We start from the raw sequence: 24,212 nt of genomic DNA on the forward strand, positions 1-24,212 counted from the left end.
ATTATTTTAAAATAAAAAGGATCTATGATGAAGTTGTTAAAAAAAAAGAATAGGACACTATAAAAAAATATATTATCATTTATTCTTATATATCTAATAAAGGAGATTTATGTATCTTTTATTTATATCGCATTACTTTCCAATTCTTTTTTCGGGTAAGAAATAAGAATCATATAATATTAAAAATTTTTATAGGAAATAAGAATTGATATATATCCAAACAAAAAAGGAGCAAGCCACGTAAGAAACTATTTACCGTCTCGTTAAGCCACGTAGGAAAGAGAAAATATTAAGGATAAGTATGAGAATACGGCTTTATTATATATATATATATATATATATATATATATATATGATTCCCAGCATTGCTTGGCGTCTCCCAGTCCAAACGGTGGAACGCACGCTACAAAACGACAGCTCTATAGTCCGTACGATCACCACATCCCACCACCCAGGCCCCCGGGCTTCTGCCTCAGCGTTCTCAGATTCAGAAATACACTACTAACTAGCTTACAAAAAACCAATGTCCCATCCGCTCTCCTCACCATCCCAATCTTAGCATCCTTTTGTGCCTCCATCGTCTCCGTTGTTGTACTTCATTTCAGCAAGTTTCGATACTTTTTATGCATGTTTATAGGTTGATTAGCGGTATACGTATAATCTTGACGTGGGTGGTTGGCAATTATTGGTGGGTTGAGGGGGGTCAAGGGATGGCTTCATCCGTGGTGTGTTCATGGCTGATGGCGGCATGCATGTCAGTTGCTTGTGAAAATGACTCCAAGACGACCATTTCGATGTTGAGCTCCGACCCATCTCTGTCCTCGCGATTTACCAAATGGGCTGCTCGTAAAAGGAGGAGGGCTTTTCCTATTTCGCCCAAATGTGCAGCTGGCCCCCCTCAATTTTCTAGAATTCGTAATCTTATGAGTTCTTGTTTGGCCTTTGAGCCCTGCCCTGACTTTTGCAGGAATAGTTCTTCTTCTTTTCCTTCCTTAGCCCTTTCTTCTTCCCCTTTCTTCTCTGGTGGTGATAACGGAGCTCTTGCTCTCGGTCATGGCAGGCGCAATAAGCTCAATCAACCTGTCCATTCTGGTAATCTTCGTTTTCGTGTTTTTATTGAATTTCGCCATTTATTTGCCTGTTTGATTGTATTTTTGCTGGTTTTTAGTGCTTTTGGCTAAATGTTATGGGTTTTATGTTGTTTGGGATCTGGACTTGACTTAAAGGTGAGGCCTTGGTTTGAACTGTAAGGTTTATCTGTTGTCATTTGGGTTGGTAATAGAGATTACAGACGGATTCTTAGCTCGTGTTAGACCCTATAGTGCCGGGGGCCTTATTGCATTGTTTTTTCCTTTAAAAATGTAACCCAAAGGAAAAAAAAAAAAAAAAACTCAGGCAGGCTTCAGTTCCTATTATTTTTATTTTTTGGTCATTTGTTACTTAAGAAAATTGTAATCATCTGAATATTGTGAACTTTTTTTTTCAATACAGTATATTATATAAATAGGAGTATTAGTGAAATCTACTTTCACAAGTTTGGTATTTGAGAAGAAGGTTGGTGGCAACATGCTGTTCAGTCTTTATGCATGAAAACTGCACAAGTTATTAGCTCTGCAAGAGAGAGCTGCTATTGGTTAACTTGCAGCCAATGACATTTCACATGTGCTGTCCTGTGAGATTTATATCCACCCAATTGCTCTCAGAGCAGCTATGTGGATGGCTTATATTCAAGGTTGCTGCCATTAAATTGGAGGATGCATAGCAATAACAGTATAAGTTCACTAGATTTAGGTTTCCAGATGCTAATTCCTTCAAAATCATAAAGAAATGTGATCTTTTAGAATCAATGCAGCTATTCACTGCTTGGTTCTGCTTCACCTATTTAGACTTCTTGTTAACTTGCACTTCCGCTCAGTAATTGTTATGATGTTAGCTTTTTCTGCAATCTAAGCCACTCTGGTGCACCCCTTTTCTTTGTAAGTTATATTCCATCTATTGAAATGGAGTATTTCAGGGAAAGCAGTAGCCATAGCAGTGCAGCCTACTATGGAAGCTGCTCCAAAGAAGAAACCTCCCACCAAGCAAAGGAGAGTGGTTGTGACAGGAATGGGTGTAGAGACTCCTCTTGGTGATAATCCAGATGTATTTTACACTAATTTGCTTCAAGGTGCTAGTGGCATAAGTGAGATAGAGGCTTTTGATTGTTCCAATTTCCCTACAGTATGTCATCTTAATGATCTCTGTTTTTTTGGTTTTTTTTTTTTGGGTGGATACCACTGGTATATAATTCAATCTTTATGCTCAAAAACAGAGAATTGCTGGGGAGATCAAATCTTTCACAACAGATGGTTGGGTTGCGCCTAAACTTTCTAAAAGAATGGATAAGTTCATGCTTTACATGCTGACTGCAGGGAAGAAGGCATTGGCTGATGGTGGAATTACTGAAGATATTATGGATGAACTGGACAAAACTAAGTGTGGGGTGTTGATTGGCTCAGCTATGGGTGGGATGCAGGTAAATTTTCTGTTTTGTGTCTTTGTTAGTAGAGAGTTGACTGATGGATCTCAAATTGGGTTTTCATGAATGCCTCCACATGTAGGAATTGGAACCATTGCTGTCTTTTTGTGTCCATAGTTTGGTTTAAATACTTGGTAATAAGGCTGCATACGTGCTTAATTTGTAAAAGTGCTTACAAGGATGTTATGTAATGACCATGATGGTTACCTAGATGAGTTGACCAGATTTTATATCTAGACCTTCTTACATATACTGTCCTTCATCATTTCCACTGATTATATTAAGCAGTACTCTGGTCCTTGTGAACTCAATGGTTTTCATGCACTATCTGGTTTTCTAAGCTGGAAAGTTGAACCTTTGAACCACTCTACAATTTTCTTTAGCTAAAAGAGAGATGGCCATAATGGAAGCATTTAATACGAGAACAAAAATGACGACTACTTTTACTAGTGCTCTTTTTAGCGTCTGTCATTGTGAGATCTTAGAAAAACTTTTGAGAGATCTTAGAAAAACTTTTGACATAAACTATGTATCTGGACTCTCACATCCCTTTGTTGAATAGGAAAAAGGACATGAAATTCTTTATTACCATTGATTTTGTGAAATTTTAAACACTAGTCCAAATTTATTAACTGATTTTTAAGGTTTCCTGAAATTTTTGTGAATGGGGCAGGTTTTCAATGATGCAATTGAAGCTTTACGGATCTCATACAAGAAGATGAATCCTTTTTGCGTACCTTTTGCAACCACAAACATGGGTTCTGCCATGCTGGCCATGGATTTGGTTAGTTTAATTTCTATGCTTTTTAATACTGACTGAAGAAATTACTTAAACTGGTTGATGTCTTTCTTATTGTATACTTTTGTTTTGAATACAGGGATGGATGGGTCCAAACTATTCGATATCTACTGCCTGTGCTACAAGCAACTTTTGCATATTGAATGCAGCTAATCACATCATTAGAGGAGAAGCTGTAGGTGTCTTGCATTATTGCTTGTGAAGTCAAGCTTGATGTATCTAAGCTGTTTTGATATTACTTTTGTGTATCATTTTTAAATAATTATGACAAGTAATTATACAGAGATAAAACATCATGCTGCTTGCCATGCTTTCTTACACATATGGCGAACATGCAGGATATGATGCTTTGTGGAGGCTCGGATGCTGCCATCATACCCATTGGTACCCATTGTATTATTTAGTCGATTTATATTAATTTTAGCTACATAAGTTTTTGAATTTTAATGTCATAAAATTGGCTACAGGATTGGGCGGTTTTGTCGCATGTAGAGCACTTTCTCAAAGAAACAGTGACCCAAGTAAAGCTTCACGCCCTTGGGACAGTGTAATTTCTTCAAATCCCATGTTTATATTACCTTCTGTTAGTTTTGGTATTGTACACTGTTGATAACAAAGTCCTGAGTTGTTTCTTGAGCTCTGGAGCAAAAAAGGCGGATGGTAAGATAGCTAATCCTAGTTCATGTTGTCCTTGCCAAGAAAAAGTTTTACCAATGTCGTGATCATGCCTTAAAAATAAGTTCTACTCCCTCCGTCCCACTTTGATAGTCTTGTTTTCCTTTTTTGTCTGTCCCAAATTGCAGTCCACTTTCCAATTGAAGAATGTAGTTGTATTTTCATTTTCCTAAAATACCCTTATTCAATACAAGTTGTTGTTGCTATAAACCTACCCCATTTAATGAGAGTTGATTCTTTTTTTACCATCAATTCAAGTTCCCATAAAGTTGTACTCTAATTAATGTGAGGGTAATTTAGAAAAATAGCAATCTAAATTTACTTTTCCAACAAAGTTAACTACTTTTTCTTAAACTGTGTGAAAAAAAAAACAGGACTATCAAAGTAGGACGGAAGGAGTATATGATTAAATCTAATTGGATTATCTGATTCGGGTTTCTTTCTGTACGACAAATAACTTCTATTTTTTTTTTTTTTTTTTTTGGGCACATGACAAAAAACTTCATTTTCTTATTTAACAGAATCGTGATGGATTTGTTATGGGAGAAGGAGCTGGAGTTCTACTTCTGGAGGAACTTGAACATGCCAAGGTAAATCTAGGTTGAGACATTACTCAGATTGTGTATTTTTGTCAATGAAACAACAACGCTTGCATTTTATCCTTTTCAAAATTGATTTATTATTCCCAAATGGACAGGGAAGAGGTGCAAATATTTATGCAGAGTTTTTGGGTGGAAGCTTCACTTGTGACGCTTATCACATGACAGAGCCACATCCACAAGGTAATCTTCTGAGCTTTTTTTCAGCCGCATGTTGCTGTATAGATTGGATAGTGTCAGGATTTACAAATCTTAGTCATTCTGAATGTTTGTTTTCCTGGATAAACATGAATTGGAAATCATAGAATGTGTATCCTCTTGACTTGATCATTGAGAGAAGGGTGGTAAACAGTACTTGTTGATTTTGCTGTAACTTCTAGGAATAAAGTGCTCATGCAACCTTGAATATTTTGTTTAAATAGGATTGAACTAGTCGTGGAAATAATCCCACAAAAGCTGTCATGTGCAGCTTGAAGATCCAAGGGTTGATCATATGTATGTGAAAACTTATGGGGTTTATCTAAAAGATGATTGGATGATTAAATTGAATTCATGTTGGCCGGTTCTGACTTCTGGGTTTTGTTTTATCTTGTGGATGACATGATAGAGTGAATGTTCTTCTAGTCACAGTGTAGAAATTTGTTCTTTCGCAAATTTTCCTGGTAACTGATTTATGGTTCATGACATTGATGCTAAAATACTGCAACTTTTTATGGCAAGAAGTTCTCATTAGATGCGCATAGAGCTTTACTGAAACTGATATATGTGGTTAGCCAAGTGGGTGTGGATGCACTTTATGCTGGTTTAAGTATATCTGAGTATGAGATAGAATCTTTTGACATCCCAAAATCTGGAAACTGTATCTGCTTCAAAGCAATATAGTCACAGCTGGGTTCATAAATACCCTTAAATGGAGGTCAAATAGTAAAAAGTTAGTGCACCAATTAACTGCAGTGTATGACTAACTTTCTGTGGCATTGTGGTTTAACCTTTATAGTTTGCTTGCATAAGCAGGAACTGGTGTCATCCTGTGCATAGAGAAGGCTTTGTCTCAGTCTGGGGTGTCTAGGGGAGATGTAAACTATATTAACGCACATGCTACATCCACACCCGCTGGAGACCTTAAGGAATATCAAGCTCTTGTTCATTGTTTTGGCGAGAACCAAGAGGTTACTTTCAATTTCTATAACATGATATATTTGTTTTCTTTTTCCCAGTTTTGGGTTTTATGGTTCTGATTTGTGATTTTTTTTTTTTCAATTCCTGCAGTTACGTGTGAACTCTACAAAATCCATGATTGGCCATCTGCTAGGAGCAGCTGGGGGTGTTGAAGCTGTTGCTACCGTTCAGGTACCTTGTGTTATTCATGATTTCCTGAGAAACTTGGGAGTGTCTTTTGGATCATAACTTTAATTCGATTGCATGATTGTGGAAATGCTTTGGATGATAGGCATGCTAGAAATGCCATTTATCTGTATTCATAGTGAGTATTATTTTTTTTTCATCTATTTAAGAATTTATGGTTGCAGCTAACACTGAGATGTAACTCTCATGCTGTCTGCCTTATTAGGAAGTGCTATATTTTTCCTCTTTATTTATCTTGGAGTTGTATCATAATTTCCTTATCTGTGAGTAGAAGCAAGAAATTCTAGTTACATATGAATATAAAAGAGATGCCAGGTTATATATCAGGCTGCTAAGGAAAAGGAAAGCCATGATTCGAGCTTTGGATATTAACCATGAAAAAAGAAGCTTCTTACTAGGCGGCCAACAATTTCATGAGAATTTGATTGAACATCAAAGGCGTTATTGCTTTTTAGTTTAGAAACAAGCTACCAAATTTTTGAGACACAAGACTCTGCCAGCTGTTTCTTGATCATTGGCAATGCCATGAAGATGCAGACTTTGTGCTGTAGTCATTATTTACAAAGTTAGACGCTGTGTATGTAACTGCAGTAGTCCAGGAATATGAACTTTGGAAGCTACGACATGGAGTGGAAAGAGGATATCAATAGTAATTTAACTCACACTTTCCCCTTGTAAGATCAGCTTTGTGCGTCTCCTATTGTTCTTTTTTCAGACAAGGCTAGTGATGGACTAGGTCCATTAGCTTGAATTCTATAACTTGTAGCACTCCATGCAGCCTTAGATGACTGAGTGTTTCTGATGTTAACCTTCTTAGACAAGCCATAATTGTCAATTTACATGATAAAGGGGACCTCTTATAGCTTTTTACTGGAAACCTGAGCTACTTTGTTGTTGAATTGAAATATATAATTTAGTATCTTTTGTTGAAGGGTTTTCTTGGAAACCATTATGTTTGTTGAAGTAGTACACTTGAGGTATTTGATCAAGTTTTTGTTCTTGCCATCTTCTTTTGCAGTAATGTTTTTCATATGAGCTATCTATAGAAAATGATGCCATAATGAATTGCTTGACTGTATAAATTGGAATTTCTTATCTTGCAGGCTATAAGGACAGGATGGGTTCATCCAAACATCAATCTTGAAAACCCAGATGATGACGTGGTATGTTTACAATGCTTATAGTATCTAGTTTTCTCTGCTTGTGGAGTGACTGCTGTAGCATCTTTTATTGCTTTGGAAGGGACTTGGTGGGATTATGGCATGGTGGTTTTTGCTGTTACTGTAGAACAATTTCTAGCTTAGTCAGGAAATGTTGTCTAATAGCATTTGCTGATTTGATCCAGATGCTGCATTATTTAATAACTGTCCTGCATACACTCTTGCATAATATGCCAATCCTGCTAGTAAAAATGCTTAATATGTATTTGTATTTATGTTGAAGAAGAAAATGCATTTCATGCTTACACGTATTTTGGACTTTAGGGGTGGAGTACTTTTTATGCTATCATTTTGTTTCCAAGCGGGGTCTGTCTGACAAGACACGATGCTTTTATACCTTGAATCAGGACACTAAACTGTTGGTTGGCCCGGAGAAAGAACGACTTGATATTAAAATAGCTTTGTCCAACTCGTTTGGATTTGGTGGGCACAACTCTTCAATATTGTTCGCTCCATACAAGTGAATTTCTTTTGGGGGGGCTTGATTCTGCCAGATGTGATGCTCTAGGTATGTACTCATTGGTTTACGTGGAATAATCATATTCATAAATATTTCTATTGAGGTTGTCCCTCAGAGGTGACCTTACTCTTGATAGTGTGAATCACAAGAAACATGATATGTATGTAACTTGATTCTCAGGAAGATATTCAATCTTTTTAACTTTTTCGAGTACTTCAGAAATCCTCAAGGCTCTTGTGGCTGCTTTACTGAGAATGCATCATATACTAGTGCGCAGTGCACTTAGTGATATTCTCTGGATTCCTTTTCCCGAACGAATTGGATGTTTGCCTGTGCCCGGACAAAGGGTCTTTTGGGGTGCTATTCAAGGGAAAAACACGAGCTCCTCTGAATCCCATGAACCTATTGCAGATTTTATTGGATTTCTTCCCTCCAGACATTCCCTTCATTTCATGCATATAATTATTGTAGGGCTTTGATGATGATATGAACTAGAGGGCATTGCGACAATACAAGGTGCCTGTGCTTGGTTTAGCCGTCTCCCTGTACAAGTAATTATTGCTGACCTGTACCACTAAATTTTGATCTAAAAAATTTGCCTGTGGCATTTATTTTTTATTGAACTGACGGTTCTTCCTCCGGTCCAACGGAGGGCAATTGAAGAAGTCAAACAACTATCATAATCGAACACTTCGTGCTCACATCACATCCGAATTTATTTTGGGCAATGAATATGTCAGAAAAATTACTTCAAAATAGGGTGAGGGGCGGATGTAGACGCCCCGGATCCCTTCAAATACGAACTTGTTAAACCAAATTTCTACCACCAAAGCTAAGCTCAAATGTGAGTCTGCCCTCGTTGTAAATCTGCAAAATCATTACTTTGCAGCGGTAAATAAAATGCTGTAAATGCCAATAATACCAAAGAAAATTGTTGGAATTTGGCCTCTTTATCCATGCTTGAAAAGGGTCAATGATGATGAATGAATAATTATATCAAGTAGACATGCTTCAGCCAAAATGCACTTGCCCATTTTGGCTTGTCACTGTTCTAAAAATCAATATATCTTCTTTATTGCTAATATAGCTGGATTTCCCTTTTTTTTTCACAAAACTATCTGTAAACACGTGCATATATACATGAAGAATACACTTTCTCTCGGTTTGATACCATATCACATACAATATCGAAAACAAAAGCACGTATGATCATTAGGATCATTGAAAATATCCTATCCCTCGTGCCTCCAGTTATAGAAGCAGAGACCAACATGAGAAATTCCCCTTCGATCCTTCATGAACCAAACAAAATGACAGCCGGAGCTAATTAAAAATCAATTCCTGTGTAAAATCTTCAGCAGCCGGCACCACACACAATTGCATCTCTTTTTGACGACTCTAGTCTCGACAAAAGCAGACCGCCATGGCATAAGTACAAAAAAACCACCACGGTACCTTCCAGCTTTCTCCCACTGGCTGAAAAAAATTATGTCTCGCATCTACCTAGTCTTCTTCTGGCCATCCTTCTTCTTATGCTTCTTCAATTTTACTGCCTTCATGGAAAGTGCACTTGAGACACTCCTACCTTCGAGCTTCTTTGTCAGCTTCACCACACTAGCCATGCCTTTTCTTGCGGCAGCCTTGTGCTCAGGCCTCCGGCTCAACATCTTGCGGTCAAGTGGCCAATAAGCATACGGCTCAAGTTTATCCTTCCTCTTCAAATCCCCACCAGCCTTCTTGCTTGAATACTCATTACCAGTGTAAGCCCACCCAGACTCGGATGTCTTCCTTCGCTTCTGGGTATTTCGAGAATTTATTGACAAATGACTATCTGCATGGCTCTTTCCATCTGTGTCAGGGTCAGATGACACATTTCTTTTTGTCTTCTGTTTCTTATCACCTTCGTGGATAATCAACCGTCCTTCAGCATCTATTTCTAGCTCATCGTCCAATTCAGGTTTTCTTTTTAGATGCTTGGATGATCGAAGAGCCGATCGTGTCTTTTGTCGATCCAGCAGATCGAGTGGTTCATCATCTACTTGGTCAAGCAAGTCTTCCTGCAAGCCCTTGGTAGCTTTACGCATCCTAGATGTTTGCAAATAAGTACTTTTCAGATTACTGTTCATTGAAAGCTTAAAGCAAAAGCGCTCTAATGCAAATATTAAACTTCTTATTATTAGTCAATTGGCTAGCATAGAAACCCCAGGTTCAGAAACAGACCTAGTGATGATCAAAACATACAGATTCTACTTTTTAACAGTTCGGAGTACGTATCACTGTCTCACTAACGAGCATGAAACTGCCATCCTAAACCTTTCATGTGGTCTTGGTTTAAAAAGATGTAAAAAGCTAAATGTCCATAAACTGACCTATGTGACGATGCTCTGGATTTTGACACTGATGACGTGTCCATCTTCCGGCCATTAAGTGTCCTCACATCCATGAAATTGGTATCACTGTTCTCACTTCCTTCATCATCAAAATCAGAAAATATCCTGGTATGATTCCATTTACTCCGCCTGTAAAAAGATTGAAAAATTTGTCACAAAGAAGTATACGACTGATTATGTGAGGAACCATACTATCTTTGTATTGCCAATGAATCACCACGACTGTTACAACATGTTACTAAAATCAGCTATAAGACTTGCTCAAACGTTTCCATAATGCTTTTATCCAAGTCCATTTAATAATTCCTTAGCATATATTACTCTAAATTCTTGCTCAATTCTAAACCCTGTACTAGGGTTGCCCCACAGAGAGAGAGAGAGATAGAGAGAGAGAACATGGATATAGGTGCTTAAAGTATATTTCCAGAGTCAACAAGCTCGGCTACAGCAACAATAAAATCCTAGTTAAACTAATACAAACTCCAAAGGGTGGTACCTTACCAAATTCGCAACAATGAAGCTTAGTTGTTAGGTTTCCTAATTCTGTGCTTGTCAAGCTTAGAATTTCTTGTAAAAATGCAGTAAATACATTAAATCTCTCTACATTAAACATGCTTAATGCCTATTTTGTACAGAAACAGAGTAATACCAGCATGCTTCCAAGCTCAAAGGCTCACAAAGATGGAAGAAAGAAAAACCTGGATGTAGTAGCTTTTGACTGATGAGATCTGGATTCCTCGGAGTTGGAAGCAAGTTTCCTTTCCTTGCGCTCCTTAATCTGCATGATCATAATATGATAAATGTTCCTGATCAAGCCTTTCAAAAACACTTTTCTTCAGGCAATCTCCAACAAACCTTTCTTATGTTGGTAAGAAGTTTCACGTGTTCTTCAGGCATGACTTCTTTAACAGCCTCCAAACCACATTTTTTGATAAGCATTTCAAATAGCATTTTAACCTGCGCGAAGAAAGTCAGGTCTGATGTACAAAGTGAAGTAATGTTGAATGAGAAAAATAAGAAAAATTTCCAATTTGTGTAAAAAATATTACAAAATTCATTTAGTTTTCAAAATGGCCTCACTGAAGTTAAAACAAAAATAGGATGCGTAGTGCTTTCCCATGTGCAAAAATATGTGAACCTTACCCAACCAAGAAATTAGATTCCAAATTTAAGCAAGAAGCAATCAGAAGGAAAGGAAAGACAAACCTTTGCTTTGAAATGGTTCTTCCTGCTATCTTGCCAATTCAATAGGCCCTCCACCATTCCTTTTAAGTGTGTTTGCAACCATTCAACCTGGGACTTAGCGACCAGCACTTTCAACAATCCTAGACTAGCCTACATTAGAAGCAAATATTAGAGGATCACAGTATTTCATGATTGACAACCTGAAGATTAACTGGTTACAACAAAGGTTACATCAACACAAGTGTAGCTATCTATTTGGTAAAGCAAACCTTGATTATTTCCTTGTTCTTTCTCTGGAGGAGGAGAAACATGGATGGAAGAACTGTATAAGTAACAGAAACAAGATCGCTAAACTCATAAGCCAAGCGAGCTAAACCCTTCACAGCTGCACTAATCATTTGAGGGGTCTCTCCAGCCAATCCTCCAGCAACCTATTACAGTAAGATATGCATCTTTAAGATGGAAAACAGACAAAATTGAAATATTTCAATAGGTAAGAACTCCAAGATTCTGTACCATGTTAAAAAACTGGTGCAGGTCTTCTTTTCTGCCCCCTTTATCTTCATCCCCATATATGTGTCCAATTTGAACCAGAATATCATATGCTCTATTTCTTGTTCTTTTATTGACCTAGGAGATAGGATACAAGCAAATGAGACGTTTTTACTGTATCTAAAACTGCATTAAGCTGTAAGCCAGGTTTCACAGAATGTGCACACACTTACAGTAGAAACCTCTCTCTCTCTCCCCCCTCCCCCTCCCCCCCCCCCCCCAATATATATATATATATATATATATATCCCCCCTCACTCAAGAAAAAAGAATGATAATCCGAAGTAATACCATATTTGTCCAAGCAAAACTATTATAAATTAGTATCCAATTCTAGAACTGCATTCCCCAGGTTTGTCATGATCACCAAGTGTGTCTGTAGCTTTTGAGATTACGAATAATATGCAATTGAACCTTCCATAAATGATCATGTCAACATTAACTATGCTTACAATTCCAAACCAATGTTAGAAGGACCACAGGAAGAGAAGTCGCTGAAATTAAAATTAGGAAGGATATGAGAAGTAAAACGTGAAGTCATTGTAATTTGAAAATCATAAGGAACATAATTTTACTTGTCAGATATGACACGTGTACTTAGCCCCTACTACAATGTTAAAACCCAAGTAGTGGATTCTACTTTTATCAATTAGCTGTGTATATTGGAATGGCAGTGGGTACCATAAGTCATGCCTCACATTCCACTTCTACTGAAACCACCACACCTTCTTCACTACCTGAACCTCCTCCCCTTTCCCCAAAAATTCACCATTACAAGCCATTTTTCCCATGATTGTTGACACCTCTCAACCACCCAGTGAAGCCTCGCTACAAAACCACCTCATCAATATCCCGAACAGCATGTCATACCAAGCTATACTAAAACATAGCAAGACAACCAAGAACAACTCTTCAATTAGACACTGCAAGACAAGCAACTCAAGAAACTTTGGATTTCAAAATCGCCCCTTATAATAATAAAATAACCAAATACAGCAGAAAACTGAAGGTCATGGCGATTAAGATGCTGTACCTCTTTCAATGCAATTACCATATCAGTCGGGAAACCAACAAACCAAATACAGCAAAAACTAAAGAAAATTATGGCAGTTAAGAAGCTATACCTCTTTCAGTGCAAGAACTATTTCAGTCAGGAAAGAAGAGATGATGTCACGCCGATTCTGCCCAGATAAATCCTGCAGCCAAAGGTGTAGAAGTGCAGATAAATTCTCATGCTCGAGTTCAGACAAACAATTTTTCCATGCATTCTCAGCAACAAGATTTTTGCAAGTAAATGAATTTCAAGATCTTGCTAATCACCTTTGACATATGGACAATCAAGAAATACAGAGAGTCAAGCCTATGACGCTTGGCCGAGAAATGACAATAAGGAAGAACCTCAATCATCAGATTAAGCAGCTCTTCAAGCTTTCTCGAAATAAATTCATCTGAGTTCTGTGAAAAAAATAGAAGGCTTATAAGTTCACATATATTTGAAAATTGTATAAGTGGAGCACAACTCATCACTTTTATATTAAATTTATCCATATCCAACACAGCAAACACAAATGTTATTCACCCCCCCTCTCCCCTCCTGCTGCTATATGGATTTAATTTCTGTTTGGCTTGTTGGGGGGGCAGAATGAAGGTACTCGCATCCAAAATGAACATCACTCATGTACCCTGCAGTGTCTAAGAAGCTACAGTACGTCAATGTTCCTGGTAACAAGATATGTCCAGTTTCCAAAAATTTGTCAAGATTTCTCACTACCATTGCTTCCCTAGAGATTATTCATTAATCTAAACAGAGTCTTGTACTACAGAAGGTCAAACTTGCAACCAGTCTAATACCACTCCTTTGCAAATCCTTGATAAAAGTGCTATAAAAAAGAGAGAACTTTCTTGCAATACATGTTTAAAGCCTCCACCTATGGCATACTATTTTTTTTAAATAAAAAGTCACAAACAGTTTGACCACATCAAACAACTAAATGATCTTTTTTATAGTGATCCCAGCAGCAGAGTAGTCAGAGTAAAAGGGGGAAAAGGGAAGCATTACCCGGAGAATAATGGAAAGAACTTTGTAACACTTCTTTTGAATTAAGCCCTCAACATCCTGCACTCAAATTTTTTCTACAATAGTCAAAATGCAGAAATTTTCTTCTTTCATGAAATTTATGTAAGAAGAGGAGACATTTGACCTTTAATCCAGGCTTTATAGCAATAAATAGAAGATCAATTTCTTTGGCATCCAAGCCAGGCAAAAGTGAAACGGCCAGTTCAAATAACTGTGCCCTGTACATACAACAAACCAAACAATAGAAAGTCAAAAATAACATAGACTTTCATAGCAGCTCATTCATTCCAGTCAATTTTCTGTGAGTCACAAAGTGGCATACAATTGCAGAATCTAAACAAAGAACCCACCTTGCTGTTGACACCGAGCTTTCACCAGAAATGTCATCAACCTGCATCGATTTGGAGTTTCTAAAGTTTTCCGCTTTACTTGCCTCTTGAGTCACCTTCAAAAGCTTCTGCATTGTGGTCCTAAAGAACCTTGCAACTACCTCTTTTTCTGACACAGAAGCAAGCTCTCCTATTGTACTCTGTAAAACATACCAATTATACAATTCGTCAAACTCGACAAGGTTAGAAGGGGATTTAAACACATGTTCAGGAAATGAGATTCAACAAGTTTTCCTTTTCTCTATTTATAAGGAAAAAATTGGCAATGATCCCATAAAGTGAAACAGCAAAATTATTAACTATGTATTATATTTCTACTAGACATCAAGAGCATAAGCAAACCCATTTAAGAACTCCACTAACTGTTGAGAACTATGTTACCCACCAACGCTTCCTCAAAATTTTCAAAATTCATAAAAGGTATCAAACAAAAAAATAGATATTGAATTACTATCAAAGTAAGTAAATAACACACTATATACTTTGAATGAGGTGTTGCTTAAAACTAAGACCAAAAGAAAAACCTCTCATCTACTTGCTGCTTCCTCAAAATTCTCAAAGACTCTTAAGTACCATGATAAAACGTAAGAGAAAAGATTGTTATCTTCATCACCATCCTAGTTTTGCACAATAAAAAAGAATGCCATAATTTTGTTTGAAATGAGATATGGCACAAGACAGAGTCAAGTTCACCGTTTAAAGAGTTTGGATATTCACATTTGGAAAGCATCTTCAAATTGAAAACACAGACAGCACCCCCTGAATTCCAAGAAAATGTAACCTACAATCTAAAAGCCAACCAATCTTGAGTTCTGACTTAGACAGCGCAATTTCTAATTTCAATTCTAAAACCATACTCCAGTCTCCATTTGAGATGAACTCATAACATTGCACAACTTGATGGACAGTCAATTTAAATTGGAAGTTAATTCAAAGTTATACTGTAAAATGTGAACAAAATATCCTCATTCAATGCAAGCTTTAGAGGAAATATTGAGTTGCAACTCGGAGATGTAAAATTTTGTGAAGTAATGACCTGTATAGAGCCACTAATATCTTTGGGAGCTTTCAAGAAGACTCCCGACATAACAGATAACAATTCGCGAGCAGAGGACCTCAAGACACTTAAATTATTGGCTGCAACTTGTGGATTGTAAAGTGCAATTGCTCGTTGTTCTGGAACACTTAGGTCAAAGATGGACATGTCCTCTTTTCCTTCCAGATGTCCCCTATTCTGCTGAACAAGGATTTGCAAACTGGAGCATATTATGCCCCAAACATCAGGTTCTTCACGAAGCGCAGAACAAAGTGCTTTCTCCAGATCCCTAAAGCTTTCAGCCGTATCTTGAGGGTAATTGCAAAAAGATGGCAGCAAGGACCACAAGGAGTATACAATTCCATCTATACTCCTAGCTGAATAAACTTTTCCTTCTCGTTCAAGCTGGCACAAGCAAATGAAAATAAAGACTCTGCAACACGAATTAGGAGGAGGCTCGAAGGAACATTAGCATCAAAATATCATACCAATGCTGACTTTCGTGACATGGCTCCAATCATGGGTAAAATTGACTCAGTAAAGAAGCTTAACCGAGCACCAATAATATATTGCTTCAAAATTGGAAATAACCAAAGATTCGCCTCAGTTAGGACTTCAGAATCCAACTTGAGTGGTAAAATGCTCAAAAATGTTTCAGGTCCCATTGCGCGAAGTGCAGATCCAACACATTCATGCAGCTTAATCAACAAGAAAACTAGATATCAGATGATAATTGAACACCTGTCATATGCTGAACACAAAGAAGCAAAATGATAGAAGTCTGTACAAATAAGATCCACCAATGACCTCTCCCATAGGCAGTCTTCTCATCTAAAATTTTACAGAAACCGTCCATATAGCACATTACTAGCTTTTACCAAGCAGCTTATATAAATATCCATAACTTATAAGCTAGAACTAAAAGCACTTAGTGACATCACATATTATCACATGTTTATTGAGACTCTTATCTATCAGACGAACTATTAAAATCTCCAAAACATAGAAATAATTTCAGGTTAAAAAGAGGGGCTTTCTCGTGGTCAGCTAGCCAAGGATTTCACCATTGCATGCAAAAGTAAATGCTTTTTCTTAGAAATAATCAAGGTAAGCACCGCATATCTCATATTTGCATTCATCAAAAGTTAGCATGTTAAGACTGCAAAGCACCACAATATAAGACCAGGATACAGAAGCTTTTCAATCAATAACAAAGAGAAAGCAAAACACATGAATAGATGATAGAAAGTTTTCCAAGAACACGCATAGATAGAAGAAAATGAGCTAGAATCATGTCTTGAGGCACCTAGACTTAGATAAAATCTGTATCAGATTTTGCAGAGCTGAATATTATGGTGGGTACAGTAGGTGCCAAGGAAACAATTAAAAAATCATTGAACAAAAAAGGGAAAATATTCCATCGGAGGCACAATCCTAATGAGGTATCTAGACTTCTTAAAAAATCTATTCACTTTGAATCCATGACCAACTTTAAATTTAGCACATGATCAGGATCGATCGCGGTCCATTCTCAGGGCAAAGGTATTTTGTAGGACAGCACAATTCTCAAATAAAAATGACAACTTTTCCTAGGAGACAAAATACTAAGAGCCCAGAACTGCAACAAGGAAGAATAATGAAACAAGTGGGTTCATTTGAAAATCATTATTTAGAAAATATTTCCCTTGGGAGTGTTTGGGTACCACATTAATTCGAAAAATTATTTGCTTGCATCGTAAACATGTTTTCCAACAACTTTTCTATCATGCCAACCATCTTTTTGACTCACACATGTCACGTTACAAAAAATTCTACAGATTATCCTAAAAATTTTTTCCAAACACGCACCTTAGTATTCCCCAAAAACATTTACCAACCACCTTTTTATCTCACATCACATCAAAAAAGTGCAAGAGTAAAAAATGCAAGTTTTTCCAAATAATCTTCAAACCAAAAAGAGCCAGGGTTATTCCTCATCTTATGTACGTAAGCCAATAACGCAATGGTGTAAGAGAAAAAAAAAAACCCACCTGTTTTCTGAATGGGAAGTCCTCATCTGGCAACTTTTGCATATCTGCCAAGCTCCGAAGTGTACCACTTAAAAAATATGATGCATATTGGCCTGAAAAATGCATTTTGGCCACACATCAGTACAGATTTCTGACATTATTTCACTGGGTTATATAAGAATTACATACTTGGAAAAAAATAAAACTTGAAGAAAAATAAAGATGGTGGCATTATATCTATGTGCTTATATACGTATACCATACTAAAGTGGAAGCCGGAAAAAATTTACTATGTACATAAAATAACAAAAAGTATTTCATCCTTCAATTTGGTTTTTGTGGGGAAGGGTAAGACCTTCCTACGTAAATTCTGGTCAATTAGCAATCCTAGTTACAAGTGGTACATGGCAGAAACAGCCCCGGTGTAGTGTTATTTATACATTTGTGCTGTGCTATTGTGAAGATTAGGGATAGGTTAATAGTCAACTCTTTATTAGATTCAATGAAACTTCTTATAAGAATTTATTTGTATTTGCTTTAATCTCATACTGTGTCATAAGCACTTGGAACGTTGTGTGCACTATGCTATGTAGTACTGCCAGGAGACCTGTGCACTATGGGTGACTGACAATAGCAACACGTATATCTGTCTTGTAGAGCCAAAAAATGATGCTAAATTGAAGTAGACAGAAGATAAAGGAATGCACTTACCGAATTTACAGAACATTGCTGAAATAACTTGTAATGACACATCCCAGACAGCAGAGAAATTATAGTCAACTAATCTTCCAACAATTGCACACACCTTTTCAATGATAGTTGGCACAGATTGCCTTGCGTTTGACATAACCTGATCGACACCCTGTTTGACCAACTTTTCATCAACGCATGCATCTATCAGGCTCTTGTATGCATGCATTGCTGCTAATACAGCCTCCTCGTGTTCAGAAGCCAAAATATCTGTAGAAGCCAAATATCACATAAGAAACTAACCAACAACAGATCAAATTTCTACTATCAAACTTTTGAATTGGTTTGTTGAAACCATTTGTTGAGGAAAACAAAAATTCTATGCTACGTTAATCTACTTCATTAATGCCTTTATAAGCAAATCATTTTATTTTCTTGCTGAAACTTTAGGATTTTCTAAACTAGCTTGATTACGGTGTCAATAATAAGAGCTTTCCCATGTTAGCTTTTCTTTTCATAGCCATCCAGGAGTTTCAAAGTATCAAAATCAGTAAACCAAGAGTGCTAAAGCATGACAACAAGAAATATATGAATAACGACTGACGGGACTTAAAGTTTTCCAAACAAGAAGAATAACCTACCACTGAGGGCATTGAATACAATAGGAAGCTTAACAACACAAATATGCCTGTTAAGAGAATAAACTTTTCTTATCCCAACATCTAACAATCGAGCTGTAAATGTCATGCTCTCAGCAGATGTTTCATTTGAAGAGACTGAAGTTGCCAAGGAGCATAAAAGGTCAAGAAGGGCTTCAGGGGAAACTTCTCCAGGTGGGTTGAGACAAATTGCATTCAGACAATCTGTTATTCGCCTAGTGAGAAGAGGTTGTTTTAAATCCAAGAGAGATTTGAAGTTCTTCAAGATGTTGGTTGAAGACTTTCCAGACATGCAAGGGAGACAAACTTTCAGAGCATCAAGAACATACAGAACTTCCTGTGCTCCTCTGGGGACTTCAGAAACGTTTGAGTTGGATCCTCCAGCTAGCAGAAGAGACCGTTCAAAAACTTTCAATATGGCTTCACTAGCTGGTGTCAGCATGCATGCATGCAGTGGAGACATACGATACAATATCAAGACTTCACGTAGACATGCATGTGCCTGCTTTCTTACCTGCATATGGTAAAAACAACATTCAGTGCAACTGAATATGTCTTAAACATATGAAACTTGAGAATCAATAAGCTTTGACTCCTATTCACAGTTTTTCCCTCTTGTCAAACAGAGCAAAATGTTTTTTTTTTCCCTTTAACACACGTCTATATCTTTTCAGTGTCTGGACTTTATCTCGACCATGTAACTGCAAAGCTAATGGAGAAAGGAGATAATTTGGTTATCATAACAAAACAGATCCCTGAAGCACTTTGATTGCGCTTGCGTCTTTCGCCAGTATATCATAAAAGCTCTATTGCTTTCTTTGGTGGACAACACCTATTCTAATTCAGATGCACTAAGCATTTCACATGCTCAAAGTTGTATCCTAGTATACTTGAAATCCTTCTTAACTAATACACAAATTTAAAGAATCAACCTCGCTACTGAATAATTCATGCTCCTGCTCCTCGCTAAAGAATCAACATTTTGTTACTCACAGTTTACAATAACTGATAGTACAGACGCTCATAACTTGACAGGATTAACAATTGAAAACGCCCAAAGAATAATTGAAAACACAACTAAAAGAAGTAAAATTTAACACCAAAATTCCAATATATTAATATGATATACTCTAGTACGGTCAAAATGAAATGCATAAAAGGCGTTGAAAAACCTCAAAAGCAACAAGTTTATTGAAATTTTAAGTTACTGATTGCTTAATTTATTATTTTTGGCTGACCTTTGTTCTATCATCCGTTATGCAATCAACTAGAACTCCGTAAAGCTGAGCCATATCAGACCAGCTGAATTTCTCCTTTGCTGCAGCCAACAAATGCGAGACGCACTTCAGACCCGGAACAATCCCATTGGGACCAACCGACTTGACCCGAAGAATCCGAATCAAAAGGTCCGACAAGTAACCAAATTTCTTCCTCAGAACCGCGTTATTAGACTTCCCAGTGACGACAGACAAAATCGTAATTAGGGCATCAACGAGGTGGCCGGGAGTTTCCGTTTCGGATGCCGAAGAGAGGCGGTGGAGAGAAGAACAGGTGGCGCCGAAGTACGAGAGGGGTTTGAGCGGGAGATTTTGTTCCTTTAACTCCAGCGTCATTGCACCGATGGCCGTGCATACGTGGAGGTGATGCTCGTTTGCAGCGTCGCCGAACTGTGAGAGAATTTCAGCGCATACGTCATCGTGTGGGAATTGGGGGTCCTCCATTTCAATGCCTCCCATTGTTAGGGAGTGAGAAACCCCAGCCGGCCAGCAGGTGACGGAGGCAGTGGCGCTAGGGTTTTAGGTGGAAATGGGTTTAACAGAACATATTATTAACATTATAGTATATTATTATTTCGTTTAAAAGAAATGGAAATAAGGTAAATTACATGACTGCCCCTTAGGTCTGACATAACCACAATAGCGTCCCAAGTAGTTCTTAGCCTGATTTTACATTTTATTTCATGCATTTACCAAAAGAAGAAAACAAACGAAAATTTCATTTCATGTGATAAGACCTCCTTTGCTTGCTTGTCTAAGAATGGAATACGTGTGTTTGTGATTAACAAAAATGTCGTTTTCATGTAATTTTAGCATTCAATTTGTTTGGATAGAGTATTATTTGAAATATTATTTGGAATAATTACTGTAACACTTTTTGTGATGTGATGTGATGTATGCGAGATAAAAAGATGATTGGCAATATAAAAATATAAGTTGGAAATGTATTTATGATGCAAGCGAACTATTATTTGAAATAATAATGGGTTTGTTTGGATAGGGTATTATTTGAAATATTATTTGGAATAATTACTGTAGCATTTTTTATGATGTGATGTATGTGAGATAAAAAGATGATTGGAAATATAAAAAGATGGGTTGGAAAATGTATTTATGATGCAAGTGAAATATTATTTGGGATAAGTTTTGTATCCAAACACTCCCATTAATGCTATCCAAACACTACTACTCCCTCCGTCCCACTTTGATAGTCTTGTTTTCCTTTTTCGTCTGTCCCAAATTATAGTCCACTTTCCCATTAAAAAATGTAGTAATCTTTCAAATTGTCTAAAATACCCTTATTAAATATCTTGTTATTAATACATTGTTATTAAATACTAACCCACTACATTGAATACATTGAGTTTTTCCAATACATTGTAACTGATATTAATTGGCACTCTTCGTGATTAGCATAAGGGTATTTTAGGAAATTATTAATCGAAATTTATGTTTCCAACCAAATTAATTACACTTTCTTAATCTGTGTGAAAAAAAAACCAAGACTAACAAAACGGGACGGAAGGAGTACTATTTTGGAATTCTTAACGAAGTCGAGACTAAACAATTTTAATATTACTTTTGAAATTCTTAATGCAGTCAAGATCATTAATCATAACTTTATGTACAGCGACAAATATTTGCGGAAAATAAAACACTTGGAAAAACTCTCTGTTACTAATTTGCGGATCGTAGGGAATTTCTGTAATTAAAAATTGGTTGGAAGTACTTAAAAAACAATAACATATTATTGGTTGTCGTATAAAAATTCCAAGGAGCATTAGCTTCAATGTAAACATTTTGAACAGGAATAACTTAAAAGATGTTAGAAGGAAGTGAAGTAACTTAAAACAAGTCAAAAGTTCCTTCACATCAAGAAAACAGTTTCTGATTTTGAGAGTTCCTTAACTAAAAGATGCTATACACTAGTCTTTTATTTAAGACAATCGATTGATGTTGCTGTGCCAATTAGGTTTGAAATGAATTAGTGCTGCGTGAGTAAGAAAATATCATCATCATCATCATCATTCGTAGCTTTGATATGATGAAATTGTTGATTTTATCAGTCCTCCGTGCTGCAGATGGTAGAACAAACTCGTTTGCTCGTTTCCAAGACCCCAAACCCAAAACTTTTTGGATTCCTGAGTTGTTTGGTTAGATGCATTTCCAGATTTTCTTTTGAAGGCTGGTTCCTTTGATATGAATGAATATTACAGACAGCATCTGGTATCTTCCTTTTCTTTTCTTAAAATCCTGATTAATTAGTTCAGACCCTGCGGGGCAAACTATGCGCATGCATTGCTTTCGGCATCTGCAGTTGTGCGTCATACCAGAACACACTTTTTCCTAGTAGTAATAATTATGGCGAGTGGGCATGAGACAGGCGCATTTATGAGACAAGGATTTATTGAGCTGAAATATTTAACTCCTCACATTTGTCCTCATTCTTGAATAATCCGAAGCCTGAATATTGCGCAACTAGACTATTATTACTAATACGATTTTCCCTAAATCCAGCTAATAGAGACAATTAATCCTTAGAATGCCTGTGCTAAAACAGACGGTAATCGTGATGCTTAAGAACAAGTGGTGGGGTTCTCCGGTCATGGCATCCCATCATGCTGTTGGCTGATCATTTCGGCATCAATATGCCATGTACGTACAGCTGCTACTGCTATGCCAAGATTCAAGAGAGCAGGAAACGATTTCTTTCAAACTACGAAAATGAATGACTCACCAGATACTTTTGTCATACAGGATTCATGGGCAGTAGTCAAATCAATTTAAAAACTATTGCAAAATCTGCTTCTTTTTCTTCATTCAATGAGAAAAGAAGAAAGAAAGAAAGAAAGGTAACAATAATATGCAAAAAGAAGTTGTACAACCACTACTTTGACCAAAAAACAAAAGATTAATAATTTAACACTCTCCAATCAGCGAACACAAATTCATACAGACCTGATAAAAACTCAGAAAATCCATTGTCATCATGTGACAAAAAGGTTCATATTTATATATAAGTTACAGAAAAGCATGGTACTACGTACTAGGCATCTCTTTTCTTTTCTTTTCTTTTCTTCACCTTTTTCTTGAAGGTTGTAATTCCAAGATTGATTAACCACGGGATCCATCAAGACGGTTGATGAGGTAGAGAGCATTACTAGTAACTTTAGCAACATTGGTGATGGCCCTTTTGACATCAGACCTGACCTGAGCATCAATCTCCCTGAATCCATCCAGACAAGTATCTTCATAAGTCAAGGCAGCGCTCACCCAGGTCTCTGCATTGCTCAAATGCCACTTGAATTCGCTGCCCAGGCGGAGATTTTGGAGCTCTGAAAGAGTCTTGGTGAGTTCATAAACAGACTCACTCATTTGTTGTATGCAGTCACCTAAAGCCCCCCGCTCTCTCTTGTTGTGGCCTTTGAGTCGTGCAAGGAAGTTGGAGGCTTTGTGAGATCGAGAAATGCTGACCTTGACTGCTGCCTGGGCTAAGCCCCGGAGGCTGTTGGCCTGGCCGGAGTAGGAGGAGAGGGTTCTGAGGCAGATGTTGGGGTAGCTGGCATGGGCACATGATGCATGGACGAGGTCTTTGGGGGTTTTTGAGGCGGTGGAGGAGAGGAGGAGGACGAAGAGGGAGAGGAGGAAAGAGAAAGGCAAAGCCATTCTCGGACGGAGTATCTCAGTGTCTTGTTACTTACCTGTTGGTTTCTTTTTCTAAGGTAGGTTTGGGGTGGGAAAGGATAGTTCAATCGTTGGCAGCTAGGTACATGGACAGTGTGTTGTGTGGGCTTTGAGGGTGAGAAAGAGGGAAGTTATTGGTTTTATTTTGTAGGGATAGGTGAGTTTAGACTAGAAAGAGGTTGTTTAGTATATGGTCTCGAAGTTGGAGAAAATTAAAATATGAGAATGTCCTTAGCTATGGTGGTGATCTTTCGGGCTTTGAAAGAATACAAAATGTTTTGGTCAGGTTCACAATCTGGTTACTATATATTTTTGCCTACGAGTAAAAAACGTTGATTACATATATTCATCGTAAAAACAAATGGACCGCCCCATAGAGGAGTTAATGCGCCGCAGGCAAGGCAGCAGTGGCAGCTACACAATTGTCCAACATTAATTCCACCACCTAATTAAATTTACCAGCCATGCATAGTTTGCTTCACCAGGCAAGGTGCCCTAAAATCACTGGTCAGCCGTAAAATCACTGGTTGCATGATGATGAACTTTCACTACTATTACTAGAATCCATAATAGTAGAAATAATACTCCCTCTATCCCACTTTGATAGTCCTGTATTTCTTTTTCATCT

At 37.3% G+C, this 24,212-nt stretch overlaps 3 protein-coding genes across 6 annotated transcripts; 1 reads left to right on the plus strand and 2 right to left on the minus strand.

Moving 5' to 3' along the window:
• The first annotated feature begins 378 nt into the window (after nt 1-378).
• Nucleotides 379-8,259, plus strand: LOC113692552 (3-oxoacyl-[acyl-carrier-protein] synthase II, chloroplastic). 4 transcript variants are annotated; one of them, XM_027210968.2, is made up of 14 exons: nt 379-1,092; nt 2,015-2,220; nt 2,312-2,515; nt 3,192-3,302; nt 3,397-3,492; nt 3,656-3,701; nt 3,785-3,864; nt 4,514-4,582; nt 4,690-4,774; nt 5,606-5,760; nt 5,861-5,941; nt 7,060-7,119; nt 7,524-7,684; nt 7,817-8,259. In XM_027210968.2, exons 1-13 carry the CDS (start codon nt 624-626, stop codon nt 7,638-7,640), a joined length of 1,779 nt encoding a protein of 592 aa, XP_027066769.2. In that variant the 5' UTR covers nt 379-623; the 3' UTR covers nt 7,641-7,684; nt 7,817-8,259. The 4 variants fall into 4 exon arrangements, with proteins under 4 accessions (XP_027066769.2, XP_027066770.2, XP_027066771.2 ...); XM_027210969.2 differs by having other exon boundaries at nt 7,821-8,259; XM_027210970.2 differs by having other exon boundaries at nt 7,856-8,259.
• A 424-nt stretch (nt 8,260-8,683) lies between these two features.
• LOC113692411 (uncharacterized) lies at nt 8,684-20,435 on the minus strand. The gene is made up of 18 exons (XM_027210824.2): nt 19,862-20,435; nt 18,606-19,137; nt 17,986-18,234; nt 17,296-17,387; nt 15,754-15,963; nt 15,266-15,670; nt 14,191-14,369; nt 13,965-14,058; nt 13,823-13,879; nt 13,084-13,218; nt 12,888-12,959; nt 11,728-11,841; nt 11,481-11,642; nt 11,233-11,361; nt 10,882-10,983; nt 10,725-10,804; nt 10,006-10,155; nt 8,684-9,721 (listed from the first exon to the last, which is right to left on the minus strand). Exons 1-18 carry the CDS (start codon nt 20,357-20,359, stop codon nt 9,136-9,138), a joined length of 3,846 nt encoding a protein of 1,281 aa, XP_027066625.1. The 5' UTR covers nt 20,360-20,435; the 3' UTR covers nt 8,684-9,135.
• Nucleotides 20,436-22,791: 2,356 nt separating this feature from the next.
• On the minus strand, nt 22,792-23,823 carry LOC113693766 (pectinesterase inhibitor 3). Its single transcript, XM_027212448.2, has one exon. It carries the CDS (start codon nt 23,564-23,566, stop codon nt 23,015-23,017), a length of 552 nt encoding a protein of 183 aa, XP_027068249.1. The 5' UTR covers nt 23,567-23,823; the 3' UTR covers nt 22,792-23,014.
• Nucleotides 23,824-24,212: the final 389 nt, after the last annotated feature.

Source organism: Coffea arabica, chromosome 6c (assembly GCF_036785885.1).
Source record: "Coffea arabica cultivar ET-39 chromosome 6c, Coffea Arabica ET-39 HiFi, whole genome shotgun sequence".
In the NCBI taxonomy this organism is placed as follows: Eukaryota; Viridiplantae; Streptophyta; class Magnoliopsida; order Gentianales; family Rubiaceae; genus Coffea; species Coffea arabica.

Bases quoted from the DNA above. Each gene is read 5' to 3' on its own strand.
- LOC113692411 (XM_027210824.2), bottom strand. From the start codon at position 20,359: ATGGGAGGCATTGAAATGGAGGACCCCCAATTCCCACACGATGACGTA. The intron at 12,960-13,083 runs GTGATTAGCAAG...CTTTGGCTGCAG, and splicing joins TGATTGTCCATATGTCAAAG to GATTTATCTGGGCAGAATCG. The intron at 10,984-11,232 runs GTTTGTCTTTCC...TTCTTCGCGCAG, and splicing joins AGAACCATTTCAAAGCAAAG to GTTAAAATGCTATTTGAAAT.
- LOC113693766 (XM_027212448.2), bottom strand. From the start codon at position 23,566: ATGGCTTTGCCTTTCTCTTTCCTCCTCTCCCTCTTCGTCCTCCTCCTC.
- LOC113692552 (XM_027210968.2), top strand. From the start codon at position 624: ATGCATGTTTATAGGTTGATTAGCGGTATACGTATAATCTTGACGTGG. The intron at 1,093-2,014 runs GTAATCTTCGTT...GGAGTATTTCAG, and splicing joins CAATCAACCTGTCCATTCTG to GGAAAGCAGTAGCCATAGCA. The intron at 3,865-4,513 runs GTAATTTCTTCA...CTTATTTAACAG, and splicing joins CTTCACGCCCTTGGGACAGT to AATCGTGATGGATTTGTTAT.